Here is a 15696-nt window from a genome sequence, read left to right as displayed (position 1 = left end):
ACTTCCCTTACGGTTACGAAGCAGTGCAGAACACCCAACGACTGCAGCTGCAGATCTGTGCCTATAGATGCCTGCGGTAAATATTTCGTACATGCAGGCATCATAATTGGATCTCTAAAGCTAGGTACCATTGTCGATATTACCAAAAGCCGATAGCGACAAAAATTCCGAAATTCCAAAACGTGATCTTTCTCGACCGACCCCCCCGCGCCAAAAGTTACGTAAAGGATTCAAAATACTGATTAAACCATCTATTATTAAAACAGCGAACCAAATAACTTTCCCTAGAACCAACGTGACGTTAACCCTCGAAATGACCAAAAATAAAAAATTAAGGTTTTCCGGTAATTTTATGTCGCTCGTATCCAATCGTATAGAAAACATACATTTCCCCTCTCTCTTCGATTCTATAACATTCCCCAGAAAACCATTCCCCAGAAAACCAATCCCCAGAATTCCATTCCCCAGAATGTACCATTCCCCAGAAAACCATTTCCCAGAATGTACCATTCCCCAGAATTCCATTCCCCAGAATTCCATTCCCCAGAAAAAAAATAAAACTATTGCTTTAATTCTGAATGGTTTATATTAATAGCTAAAAATCAAATATTTGTTCGTAAAAAATCACCGGAAGAAACATCCTGCCAAAAATTCTTATTTGACAAGAAAAACTTCGGAAATAAGCATGATTTGCCTTTACAATTTAGGCTATTGGTATAATTATTGGCATCGCAACTGCTTACTTTTTCAACATACATTTTTCCTTCTTTTCTGCATAGGCTGTTCTTTCGAATTGTACTTTTCAGTAAATTATCGGCATCAAAACTTCTTACATTTTCTACGTAGTTTTTTTTCCTTCTTTTCTGCATAGGCTATTGTTTCAAGTTACACTATTCAGGTAATTATCGGCACCACAAGCACAGGTGTTTAGAAATTTAGAAAAAATATGAAATAAATATAACAGCAATTTTAACACCGGTGGAGGCTGTAATGCCCATAATTTCCCGAAAAGTGCAATTCGAAAGAACAGCCTATGCAAAAAAGAAGGGAGAATCTATGTTAAAAAAGTAAGCAGTTGATATGCCGATAATTTCTTGAAAAGTGCAACTGGAAAGAACAGCCTATGCAAAAGAAGGGAAAATTTTTGATAAACATATAAGCAGTTGTAATGCCAACAATTCTTATAACGACTCAAACATTTTTTTTAACGAAGAAGGAAACGTAACACTCTGATAATTGCCATCGTACATCGATTTAACGGTTTATTTGAAAATTTGAGAGTTGACCAACTGCCAATTCGCGGCGCTCGCATAGTTTTTGTTTGAGTTTGACGTTTGCTCACTACTGCCATCTAGTTGATGATTGGCCAAATTCATTCCTTTTAGAATTAAGCGAACCTATTTCCGAGACTAAAATTTAAATCGAAAAATGTTCGAAGTGTTACGTCTGTTTGTCTGTGGTGACATTGTTTTCCTTGCGGCATTCAAAAGCCCAACACTGTTCCTTTTTTTAAACAAGCTTTTTTTAGAATTTAGGCAATTGGTACAATTATTGGAATTATAACTGCTTTCATTTTCAACATAGACTTTTCCTTCTTTGCTGCATAGGCTGTTCTTTCGAATTGCACTTTTCAGGAAATTATCGGCATCACAACTGCTTACTTTTTCAACATAGATTTTCCTTTCTTTTCTACATAGGCTGTTCTTTCGAGTTACAATGTTTAGGCTAGTTACAATCGGCACCACAAGCACAGATGTTTAGAAATTTGAAAAAAAAAAATATATTATAAATATAACAGCAATTTAACACCGGTGGTTGTAATAATGCCCATAATTTCCTGAAAAGTGCAATTCGAAAGAACAGCCTATGTAGAAAAGAAGGGAGAATCTATGTTGAAAATGTAAGCAGTAATAATTTAAAAATTTTTACTAATTGCCTTAATTTTAAGAAGAATATTGTTTAAAAAGAAGGAACATTGTTGGGTTTTTGAATGCCAAAAGGAAAACAATGATACTTTTTCCCTTCTTCATTAAAAATATTTAGAATTGTTGGCATTAAAACTGCTTAAATGTTCACTTTTTCTATTCCATTTCATAGTATTGGAATAATGATAAAAGCCCTTCTCATACCGCATGAATGAAGAGCCTTTGAAGCGAATAATTAGGAACAGCTATTGGGATGGATCCCTCCAACCGTTTGCAAAGAAAAACGTGGTCAGTTGAGTCTTTAGTATCTTGTACACTGAACAACATCAGAAGAATATGCGTTTTCTCTGTAAATTTTGCACATCACTTTTAAAACGTTATTCATCGTAAAACAAGTGCTGCACAATTTTCACAAATCTATCAAAAACAAAACATTGTATAGCAACGCAACTAACAGTTTGTGAACTTTCAAGATAGGTTTAAAGATCATCATGCAACTGTGTACAATGGTAATTAAACGTTTGAACCATTGTAGAATATGTTTATGGATATGTATGTATGTATACATTTTTACCTTAATTTGTTACATATACCATACAAAAAATAGATATTTGCTCGTAATAACACTATAATGTTAAAATCCTTGCCTATAATACTTATGACACACATGTGATACAAGAATCACTGTACAATTGCGCTTGAAATGAGTGCCATACTGAAAATTCTCTCAGTTCAAGTCAGTCTTGTTAGAATTTTCTTGACACTGCGTACCGTTGTACAGGAATCATACTCGTATCACATGTCTGTCCGGGACATATCATTATGATCAACATTTTACTGTTTGTGTATCGAATTAAACTTTTTAGCAGAGTATATTAAACTTTTCTGGGGAATGGTACATTCTGGGGAATGGATTTCTGGGGAATGGTGCATTCTGGGGAATGGATTTCTGGGAAATGGTACATTCTGGGGAATGGTACATTCTGGGAAATGGTTTTCTGGGGAATGGAATTCTGGGGATTGGTATTCTGGGGAATGGTTTTCTGGGGAATGTTATAGAATCCTCTCTTCTAGTACTGCGTCGAATATTGTGGCTTGATTGCGTGCGTTTCTTCCGCAAAGGTAGGAAGTGTAATTTGTTAAATTTATTAATAATTGTTTTTAGCCTTCCGCGTCGTTTCGTTTCGTTTGCACATAACCTCACTTCCTAGCTAGAGTAACGTCCCCCCTATCCTTGTGTATGTAGTCCTGTTATGCGCGTGTGGGACGACGACCGTTCGTTTGTGTATGTTTTTTTTACCTAGACTTTGTTTATCGACTCCCCCCGCAAACATCACGACCCGCCCCTCCGCGCTCTGGTCGCTCTCGCATAGAAAATAATAATTATAATAATGTAATAATAAAGTCCTTAACCAGCCTATTGCGTTTTCAGTTCCTTACCGATACTATACGACACTATCTTACTCCAGTCGATTTTCGTCCGGGTCACGGGGAGCTGCCTCCGGAGCGCCTTGAATGTCGTATCGGACATCGTCTGGTAGTTCTCCGATATTGCCGTCTGGTAGTCGTGTTCGCTCTCCTCGACCACCCGTATGATCTCCTTGGCAGTGGCGGCTTCATTCGAGATGACCACCGATTCGCGGAACTCCTTCGACGACACCAGCTGCACGTTACCGTCTTCGTAGTAGTGCACCTGCAGCTTCAGCATGCCCTTGAGTTCGGCCGTGCCGGCACCGGACGCCGGGAAGCTGATGTTCCACACCGAGCGCCACCGGCCGTTCCAGAAGTTCTTCGGCTGGAACTGGTGGTCCTCGATGCATACGCTCAGCGAGATGTGTCCGTTGATGGTGCGCCCGTACACCGAGCAGGATCCGTTGCGGTAGTGATTCGCACAGTAGGTGAGCGTTTCAATGTCCAGCATGGCGCGCCACGGTTCCGACAGGTGATCGCACTCATGGTTCTGCAGGTCCAGGGCCTCTTTGCGCAGGTGGTCGAATTTGAAGCTCTGTTTGGTCCGCGGGTCAAAGAATCGGCCACCTCCTGTGGAAACAGAACGAAAACGAGAAAATGAAACTTTCTATTAGTCACGTGTGGATACATTTGACAAACAAAACAGAAGTAACAAACGGAAACCGGAGTGTTGCCTAATTAGTGACCAGCAGGTGTGAAATTTATCTACAGAGGTGACTCATGGGAAAAAATGGCCTAGACGCTTGTGATAATGGAGGTAATTAGTTAATCAGTTAGCACACCGAACATAGATAAATTCGGTTCGAAATTCATGGAAGATATGTACGTGCTTTGGCAAAAGTTAGCAGATAGCACACGTTTTCGAAGTTTGACCAATTATACGGGTTTTACCAGAGAAGAATCAGAAGAAACCCCTGAAAAAATTAGGAAAAAACATATAGAAAAATCCCGGATCTTCTAGAGAAATTACCGAAGGAAAATCTTTTAGAATCCAGAGAGGAATTATTGGACGAATTCCGGAACTTTTTTTTATTCATTTGCCGGATAGAACCCCTGAAGGAATCTCGGAAGTAACTTTTAAAGCAGCCTTTGGGAAAAACTCTAGGAGGAATCCCCGGAAGATATCATGGATCAATCCCAGAAGGAATGTCATTTTATATTCTAGAAGAAACTCCCAGATAAATCTCGGAAGGAGCTCCAGAAGAAGTCTTAGAAGGCACTTCTGGAATAATCCTAAAATGAGCTTCTGGAAGAATCTCGGAAGGAGATCCTAGGAATGCCGTAGGAAACTCTTTGATGAATCCGGTATGGAACTGCTTGAATTATACAGACAGGAATTCTTTGAGGAATCCTGAAAATAATTACTGTATGCATATTTTTTTACTGGAAAAACCCGGAATACCGGAAGAAACTCTTCGAAATAATTCGTTTCGGAATCCCAAAAGAAAGCCCAAGTAAAATTATTTGTGAGTTTCCTCAAATCATTTGATTTCAAAGCACTTTCTGAATATAGTTTCGGAATAAATGCTGGATAAATACAAGAAAGATCACCTGGAAGATTTTCCGGGCTCTTGGATGATTTGCTGGATGAATCTCCGTAGCAAATGCCAGAAGATTTCACACAAATTGGACCAGAAGGTACGATATTTCTACCGATAGAGGAAGGAATTTTAGAAGAAACTACAGGAAGAATCTGGATTGGAAATTATGGAGGAATCCCAGGAGAAACTCCTGAAATAATTTAGAAAGAAACATATGAAGGAATCTCGGATGGAACTCTTATATGAATCCCGGAAAACAACTCCGAGACAGTATACAGTGTATCAAACAATTGTCCGTACAGCAATTTTTTTGTCAAAATAATTTTTCATTCAAGTGGTAATAACTTTTTTATGCGTCAATCAGAAACGCTGAAATTTTGACCAATCATGAATCATATATTAAAGCTCCATTAGTAAAATTTTGAGCGAGATCGAATAAGTTTTCTGAAAGTTATAGAACTTTTAGTAAAACTTATAAGATTTTTGAACACATTTTTAATACATTATAACTCAATATGTACTCGATGATTTTTTTTTTCATTTTTTTTTGTGTTACATCTTATACCTAAGGCTTTCATACGCAGCCATGTTTGGGGTTTTATATTCACCACAAAATATATGAAAAATGTGCGTATGTAGTTGACGATGTTTTAAAATTTACCATATTTTGCACATATAATCTGCCAAACGTTTTCCACAAATAAATGCGCATTAACTGAACGAAAAATCCATAGGACCTACTCTTCATTTGTAGTTTAGTAGGTCCTGTATAAAAATATATCATTAAGAGGGTTTAAAAAAGTTGAGAACACTTGGCACTTTTATTGATCAAAATATGATAAATTTCCAAGTGACACTCTGAACGTATACAGATTTTTCATATTTTTTGTAGTGAATATAAAATCTTAAACGAAGCTGCATATGAAAGCCTTAGGTATAAGCTGTAACACGAAAAATATTGAAAAAGTTTCATCAAGTACATATCAAGATATAATGTTTTAAAAATGTATTCAAAAATTTTATAAGTTTTACTAAAAGTTCCATAACTTTCAGAAAACTTATTCGATCTCGCTCAAAATTTTACCAATGTAGCTTTAATATATGGGTTATAATTGGTCAGAAAATCAGCGTTTTTGATTGACGTATAAAAAAGTTGTAATCATTTAAATGAAAAATTATTTTGACCAAAAAATTGCTGTACGGACAATTGTTTGATACACTGTAGATACTGTCCAAAGCAGTCATGGCCCGAAACGGTCTGAGTCAGGTGGAATGTGACTTCCCTACGGCTTACCCTCGGAATCAACCTGTGGGTCTATCTTCCTTTGGTGGAACTGTCCCACACACGCTCCCATTTAACCATTGAGATCAACCGTGACAGTCCTACGTGTGCCCCTTGTGCCATGCATTTCGAAGCACGCTTCCGATAATCTTGTTTAAGCAATCGGGTATCCCAAGACGCATGGCCAAGACACAGGAGCCCAACTGGCTGGCCCTTTTGAATGCGTTCCTTACATACAGGATCAATACTGCGCTGTAGTGAATTCGCTTTTTTTATGGCTCAAGCATTCGTCATACTTTTTCGGAAATAGAAAAGCAGTTTTTTGTCAGTAAATCAAAACAACGACCACAATAATGTATTCACTGTATTCTATTCCTCATGTGGAACACAGTGAATCCATTTTCGTTGTAAACATGTTTGATTTGAACGAAAAAACTGCTTTCAAATGTTTAATGATGACGATGATTTCAATGACGAATGGTTCAACGTTATGGCTAGTTTCCACTTCGTACGAACTGTGCAAATAGATAGGACAAGTATAGCTGACCGCACCCCAAATTGAACTGACACAATAGTGTGCACACACCTTCAAAGTGTGATTACAGCGCAGGGATACGTCGGATCGAATTGAGGTCTACGGTGCACTTATTTCTTGTAAATGAAGGAATAAGTGCCCCGAAGACGTCGAGACGTTGCCTCGGATCCGAGGCAAATGTGCACTTTTATCACACTTTTTAGGCGTACTATAAAAAGTTTGATAGTCCAATTTGGGATGTAGTCTGCAATAATGGTCAAGTAATGATTCCGCATCAAAATTACTTGAGTAGTTCGCAGCTGGCAAGTAAGGAAAAAAGTGTAATGCTCGTAACGCCTCCCATGCAAATCAAATGGAGCTGTCACTTTTCCGTCTACAGTCGATTTCCCCTTCCGGAAGCCGAACATGCCGACGGGTCTCCAAGTTGTTTTCTTACCTTTGGCAATAGAACCAGGCTCTGCTAGTTACATACCATTGGAAAGACTCCCACTTTAAAACATTACTGTCTAGCAGATCTGAACATCATAAGAGCCTCTGCAACATGTTCGTAATTCCGTCGAGATTTGGGACCTTACCTACGTTCCCATCATCGCTTACCCCAGTCCTCAACGATCGTACGAAAAGAGGTCAAGAACTCCGATTATGGCGTGGAAAAAGCCCCTATCATCTCTGGAGACTGCTCGGAAGGAACCATTACATCTCTTGTGTTGGAAGCCAACATGATTTTTAATGCATATCATTCTACGGGTACGTATTGGCACTCATTACCCAACTGGCATTGTTTAGTCAAGTAGACTAGAAGAGGTTTTTAGAACCTTTTTAACCCAAAAATAAAAGATAAGATATAAGGTTTTACGACGGTTTTCAAAACCTCTACAAGACTAATTGACCATCAAAATGTTACTTGGGTACAGATCTTTTTGATTAACCTTATATCGGTCTTGACTGCGACTTTGGCAGTGTGATGGCGATATCCATCCTCCACTCAGTGACTGCCTGATACATCAGTTTGTGGGCTGCGTCACAGTGGTTCCATTTTAGCTGCGTGGCGTTCTCTGTGATTTGTCACAGTTCTCTTGAAGGCCGGGCACTTTGGGCCTCCCATCGGGTGTTGGCTGTTTGCGGATTTCATACAAAATACTTGGGAGGGGTTCGAGTAGTGGCTTATGGCCTCCACCCATAGCCAACGAAGCTTGCTTCGGTCCGGGTCTTTACAATTCCACGACTTGTGTTCACCTAAAGCTTCCCTCCCAGGAAGCTGCTGACCCAAGACCACCTGTGTCCTAGTTGGCTCTTTCCGTGTCATGACCAGCGATTCAACGATATTATCTCGTCCAGGTTTTTGGCCTTCAGAGTTTTTTCAACAGTGAGAGCCCTCACCTCGTCACCCTCACCAGATACTAGACCGACACCCGACATTTGGAGGCAGCGCTATCAAGCGTTTTGTCCCGCTTGAGCTAGAGAATCCAAGGGGACGGCATCTTATTTTTTCTCTACAGAGTTTGACAGGTTGGATTGTGCCTCCTTACGTGGAGCATAAATTTATACTCCGGTCAAAATGATCACCAACACAATCGTGAAAGTGGAATGTTTAACTTTTTATGAGGGATATCGGGTCAAAGCGCTGCACGCAAAAAAATCCGTTCCGATATACGTGCACTCCCAGTCACGGCAACGGGAACAAACGGGAACTATGCATAGCAACGATAACAACAATAAGAAATGTACACCGTGAACTAGATATCACGTTTTCCAGAACGCTTATATTGACAGCTGGAACTAGTTCCAGTTCACGGTGTATATTTGCTTGTTCTCATATTTGCATTTGTTTGTTCACGTTTATCAGAACGGTTTTCTGAGCGTGTGATGTCTTCGGCAAAGTTGTGCAAAATGCAATTTTAAACAACTTTGTCGAAGACGTCATAATGCTAAACCTCATACTTTACAAGATATATTGCGTTGTATGTGCATAACCCCAAGAAATCATATATATCATCATAACCTTTTAACGGGATTTTTTACATTTTTTGCGTCTACTACAAAGTTGTTTGGAATGTAAAAATACATGTTTTTGCTGAACATCGAAAAACGCTAGCTTTTGAAATAACAAAGTTATTTTCAAATTTCTGATTTTTATAGGGTAACTTTGAACTCGTCTAACTTCTTTCGGCGCAAAATGGCGCAGAAAACCGTTCCGAATAATGAAACAACTATATTTCTACTAGGTATATGAAAATGGCTTAAACTTTTGTATACAAGTGTACCCTTTATGTGTCATGGTAAATAAACAAACAATTCAAGCATAACTTTTCAATCCGACGTAACTCGAGAATGTAAACAAATCCGGGTTTACTGCTGCATGCATGATTCATAAAGCAAATTTAAGAATCCACATCACTGTTTGATGATTTATTGCTTAATTTGTTTAACTAAGCATATTTATCGAAACGACGTATCTAACTATTTTGATGTTTACAACTTTACTGATAAATACACCGTTTTGATATATGAGAAAACCAAACGACGTATCTAGGCAAAATCAAAAGTAACAGATACACCAAACTGGCACCATACAAAAGCGACGTATCTGGCATGACGTATCTCGAACCAACCCGGTGTATGTGTATTTTTGTCAAAATTCATTGTGAAAATGATATGGAATGAGTAGGTTTTGTTTCTTACCTAGTGCGTGCTATATCCCTGGTGATGTTAAGCACGAAAAAACTTATGAAAAGTCTTTTTATAAAAAACTATTTTAATGAAATGGTCGTCAACATTGACCATGAATTTACTCAGATCAGTGAAAAAGTTAGATACGTCGATTTGAAAAATTATGCTTAAATTATCAAATATTGAAATTATTTAATAACTTTTTAATTTAACGATAGAATGCCGCAATCTTTAGCAAAATTGCGTATTTTTGTATGCTTAACAGCTTTTTAGAACATGAAAAAATGTAGAAAATCTTGGTAAAAATCTATGATTATTTTAACGAGTTATAATAAATGAACTTATTAAAAAATCACTCAGAAATTTATTTTTATTATAACTTTTAATCCAGAATTTTTACATTATTTGCATGTTCTGCAAAGTTGTTGATCATATAAAAATACACAATACACACTAAACATTACGACATTTTATCTCTTTAAATGACGAAGTTATTAAGTAATTTCTATATTTGATAATTGTTTGTTTTCCTACCATGACCCATAAAGAATACACTTGTATACAAAAGTTTAATTCATTTTCATATAGTAGAAATATAGTTGTTTTGTTATTCGGAACGGTTCTCTGCGCCATTTTGCGCCGAAAGAAGTTAGACGAGTTCAAAGTTACCCTATAAAAATCAGAAATTTGAAAATAACTTTGTTATTTCAAAAGCTAGCGTTTTTCGATGTTCAGCAAAAACATGTATTCTTACATTCCAAACAACTTTGTAGAAGACGCAAAAAATGTAAAAAACCCCGTTAAAAAGTTATGATGAAATATATGATTTCTAGGGGTCATGCACATACAACGCAATATATCTTGTAAAGTATGAGGTTTAGCATTATGACGTCTTTGATAAAGTTGTTTGTTTGATTAATCATTCAACTCCTTATGTCAAAAGATGCGCTTTGTCTTATGTAGAAATTTCTCCGAAAAAAATAAATCGCAAAAATCAACGGTTGAAGCGTTATTAAAAAAAGCGTACGAAATCGGCAAAATAAAACACTGTGCGCTGCTTAGTATTAATCAGCTCTGGTTGCGCACGATTGGCTTCCTAAAGTGAGGTTAAGTTTTGTGAAATCACATTTCGTATTTTAGTGATTGAGTCGTTCCAGATAAAATTTAATGTGGGATCGGGGTAGAAAAATTCATTTTATCGATAAATTTACCAAAAAATGATGATTAAACTGATTGGGGAACTGATATTTCCCTTTCAAACTTCTAAATTTTCAACAAAATCAGATCACCGTAGCTCCTCCGTGAGAGAATCATTTCACCGGTACGAGTAAGTGGTTGTGAAGCACCATGTTACGTATGCAAAGTATCCACGCACATATTTGCCTGCATCTTTCCAAGGATGAAGACAGCTGTTTGTTTTTAACAAACCGATGGGAAAAAAACAATTTAATTCAAAAATTGAGCAGCTTTTGCTGCACTCTGCAGCAGTGAAATCCATCTTTGGAGTGCCACAAAGCTATTGTGCGGTGTGAATTGAAGGTCAGTACAACAAGTGAATCTGGCGAAGTGAAAATTGAACGGTGAAGAAGGCCTATTCGGCTAGCTGCAGCTTTGGTGCGGTTGCCTTCGGCATATGCAAACCGAGAAAAATTGTGAAGTCGTAAGTGGAGGGAAATTGAAACGTGAATTTTGCGTAATTCGATTTCCAGTGTTATGAAGGCTGGTTATTGATAGCCTATACGCCTGTTGAAAACTACTCTAAAGTGAGTTGAATTCGACTCAGTTGCTTACTCAGTTTGCCTCAGAATTTGGAAGCATCTTTGCCAGTTAAGCTATTGAAAATATTTTCGAACTTTGTGAGAAAAAAATATAGTGCCCTTCACCGCTAATTTCTTGAAACGTCAATGAAAAATGTGGTTTTGAAAAGTAAGTATGCATCTCGGTAGGGATTGATGGATTGATTTAACATCGAAACTCAAGATAGTACTTCTAAACTAGATTTTCAAAACCATCATTTACCGCCCAGGGCTACGCATCCCGAGAACTTCCTTATTGGAAAGATACTCTTCTAGCAGTTGATCGATATGGTGCTGGGGCTGCTGACCATGGATCATGGACTCCCTGTTACATCAGGCGGATTAGATGCCGACGATTGTCAGCAAAAGCCGAGGTAAAAACTGAACGGAGTATGAACCATAACATGGGAGAACTTATTGCATCCAGATCAATTAATGGCTCAAGTGAATAGTCAATATCTTTCGCCTCGATATAGCGAATTCGATATAACGTACATTTGGCTTCGATATAACGTACAACATTGATTTTTTTTAATTTTTTTCCAGAAATAACCCTCAGACAAACTACGAAATCACTCAAATCAATGTTTTGTTGCAGCATTAGCTTTTTACCCAAAATAAGCGCAATTTGGGGAAACATTTAGTGTACGTTATATCGAAGTAAAATGTACGTTATATCAAAGCACAAAAAACGAAATGAGTTTTTCATGAAAACACAAATTTTTTATTATTGGTTTTGTGAATTTCACCGAAATTATTAATTTGAGTTGATACATCAACACTAGCATAAAAATATTGAATTTTGCTTTGCTTCGATATTACGTACACTTCGATATAACGTACAAAGAGAATTATTTTTTGTACGTTATATCGAAGAGTACCTGTACTAATAAAATGTGTATTTTACCTTTTTATTGTGAAATTTCCATTTTTTTTTGAGAAAATATAAAAAATAACAACGTAAATAAATCTACAAAAATGAGTAGAAATCGACTCAGTTTGCTTAATTCCTGTGAAATAAAAGTGAGTACGAGCTACTCTAATTTCAAGGATATCCAATATTACTCTAAAGTGAGTAATGCTCATTTACTCTTTTTTGAGCTGTTCCACTTTTTAACAAAGTGAGTCGAATTCTACTCACTTTAGAGTAGTTTTCAACGAGCGTGTACGTCATTTTGCATCCATCTAATGAGTCATTGGCAAAAGTAAGTTGGAATATCTTTAATTATTGATTACACTAGTTTACAGCATTTTTGAACTCGGTAAGCTGATGATCATTTTTGGTGTAGAATCATGCCCTCCTGAGTTCAAAAACGCGAAGGAAAAAAATTACAGTAGAGCGGAAATTTTTTCGACTTTCCATACAAGGTTGATAATCTGAAATCGATTTTTGTTCTATTTTTAAGCAAAGTCGCTGACTTCACACATCTAATTCTTCGTAACCAATGCTCCGATTGAGCTGAATTTTTTACTGTAACTCGCCTACATATGATATATCAAATAAACATTGAGTAAGAATTTTTAAATTGTTGTTTTCGTATTGAAAAAAAAAATATATTTCTCCTTTTTTTTGAAAATTTTGCTTAAATTTAAGGAGATTGTCCCAAAAACTTGCCAATATCTTGAATTTCATCAATCTGACGCAAAACCTGAATTGAGGTGATCGAATGGTATTATATTCAGCTTTTAATTTATGGAAAAAGATTTAAAATTGATTGAACAAAACGCAACATGTTTGAATTTTAGTAAATGCCGATATTTTGAAAAGCTGTAAAATTCGATATTGAGCTAAAACTCAAAAAAAACTGTTCCATTTAAAAATTTTTGAAGCACGGTTTCGAAATCAGCGCTAAATTGTGCTTCAAAAATTTTGGTCGTTGACAAAAGTTCACGACTTTCGTTTTATTTTGTAAACTAGTATTATTGATAATTGACGGGAATTAGCCATATGATGAAGTAAATTCCTACCCTATATCCAGTTGTAATGGCAATCTGGAAGTTGTCATATTTTTGTTTTGAATCATTTATATGTAACTTTTGATTTAAGCCGAGCACAATTTCGCCAGATCGGGCCATTTTGTATGAAAAATGGCAAATGGTCTTATTGTTTTGTATGACACTGTAAGTAGGAGGATAATACAATAGGCATAGATATGGGGAAGATATTCCGAGACGGGCATGACAAATGAATTCGAATAACAACAATGGAACACATGAGGTCATATTCATTCTTGTAAATTACTAAAACGGACTACAAGAAATCAAACGGCGGGACTTACTCCACTATACAGGTATAACTGAACCGCGACTTAGATGACGAATGTGGGCGCTACTAAGAGGGGAAAGCTGCAGTCTCAAAATCTCGATTTGAGCATAACATACCTCACAGTATGTTACATATAGAAGTTAGAAGTTAGAAGTAGACGAAATCACCCACGAGCTGAATGACGTCTGCACCACTTCCTATCAAAAAAATAGGTGAAACAGTTACGCCCGTGCATGCGGTAAGATCATCGCGCCCATTACACTTCGAAGAGTTTCCTTCTTCTGCACCAACAAAACATGCAACAAAACGAAAGAAGAAGCATCAAAAGCATGATTCAACGGATGTTAGGGAAAGACCACACGGCGGCGTAACCCGATAAGGTTTCACTCTCGCTTCAAGGCTGTCCGCCACAGCAATCAAAATCAAACCCCACCTCTGGCTCCGACGATGATGGAAGGAAACTAATAAGATGCAATTTGGAGCGACGACAACCGGCGAGACTGGGGCTGACGGGCTGGCGATGACTCATTTTATAGATTTAATGGAGATTTGCAATGTTGACCATCATACTCTGGTATCCGTGCCAGGCATCTGATTGACGCCAATTATGCTAAACTATCTGACGTTATTACTGTCAGTGCCTCAAGTTATTTGAAGGTAACTTGTGGTGCTTCGTACGATGGCTATTATCGAGTGCTTTATTGGTGATGCATTGCATCATTAAAGTTGATCGATTTATATCACCAGATCGAGGTTAACCCTCTAATACCCAATCCCGCCTTTAGACGGGGTATAGTTTGATCATTTTTGTAATTTTTGTTTCGAGGAAAATCACAATGTTCATATTTTTGGCTGATATTAAGGACTGTTTTGTATATCTCAAAATGGTTTTTGGTGTATTATAAAACGTATTTACATTTTTTGAAAATCATTGAAAAATTGATGTTTTAGTCACCTTTTAGAAGTCATTGTTTATTTTGTATTGAATCGCTACAATTAACATATTTTATTTTTTTCCCAAATCATTCTATCCTTGTTTAATAGTTTAAGGGAATCGAATACACTCTAAAATTATTTTCCTTGAAATCACACGAAAAATAAAATTTCCTGTGAAAAAAATTTAAAATAATAATATTTCAACAATAATCATAAAATCTCAAAATGTTTTCATCTCAAAAAATCTGTTCCCCAAATTGGCTTCCAGGAAAAATATAAAAGTGTGAGGATGTTCAAAAATAAAAATTAGAAAAATCAAAAACTGAAATTCACGAAATCGAGAATTAAAAAGAATCATCTTCCAAAACATGTTTAAATCGATTTTAGATGACGAAAAATGATACTTAGATCAAAATAAAAAAAATTGGGTATTAGAGGGTTAATGTAACTTTTTTCTCTCGATATTATCATGGCAAAATATACTTCAACTGTATGGCATAGTATAAAAAGTATAGTAATTAGATTATTGACTAAAGTAGTTTTAGGTGTTAGTGGTCTTACACGATAATAGTTGATCTCTTTAAACATTTTTTCATAAGTATTACCTATGCTTTGTGTTTTTAGAAACACTCTAAGCTTCCTAATGAAATAAAAAAAAACACTACGTATTGCAATATATTGGATAAACTGTTAATAGGACAGATCGGTGAAGTACTAGATTTGTAGTAATGAGCTGAATTTTTGTATGGTGAGAAGGTCAATTCTCCGTTTCTGCAGTGAAATGGTGCAAAAAGTGTGGGTGTTATGATTCATTGCCTAATTTGATGCTGTTTGAGCAAAAATTTGGAAAACAGTGTTGTTGTTTTCTCCATTTCTTGCAACATAAACAACATAGTTATCCAAAGTTTTGCTCAAACAGCATCAAATTAGGCAAGGAATCATAATACCCACGCTTTTTGCACCATTTCATAGCAGAAACGGAGAATTGACCTTCTCACCATACTAAAATTCAGCTCATTACTACAATTCTAGTACTACACCGAACGTGCCCCATTGCTGCTGCATCAGAAAAGATATTTGAAAGATAGAGAGACAGACCGATTATAATCGCCCAGCCAGAAATATGGTTTATTATGACATGACGACCGTTAAAAACAAACTAAGGCGACCGCGTACTTGAAAATCTTTCCGTAATTTTGGAATCTTCAACTCACCGTTTGTTACTATATCTAAGCATTTTAATGGAATATAAGGCGTCGAAGTTTAAAACAATGA

The 15696-nt window shown here is 36.7% G+C and overlaps 1 protein-coding gene across 1 annotated transcript in view; it reads right to left on the bottom strand.

The window, feature by feature from the left end:
• Positions 1 to 2992: 2992 nt before the first annotated feature.
• Positions 2993 to 15696, bottom strand: part of LOC109399409 (F-actin-capping protein subunit alpha) — a 59998-nt gene continuing 47294 nt past the window's right edge. The window contains exon 3 of the mRNA XM_019671847.3: positions 2993 to 3965. Coding sequence (XP_019527392.1) covers positions 3343 to 3965 — 623 coding nt within the window. The 3' untranslated portion in view covers positions 2993 to 3342. The remainder of the gene's footprint in view (positions 3966 to 15696) is intronic.

The sequence above is a fragment of the Aedes albopictus genome, chromosome 2 (assembly GCF_035046485.1).
Source record: "Aedes albopictus strain Foshan chromosome 2, AalbF5, whole genome shotgun sequence".
NCBI lineage: Eukaryota > Metazoa > Arthropoda > Insecta > Diptera > Culicidae > Aedes > Aedes albopictus.
This window is presented reverse-complemented; position numbering and strand designations above follow the sequence as displayed.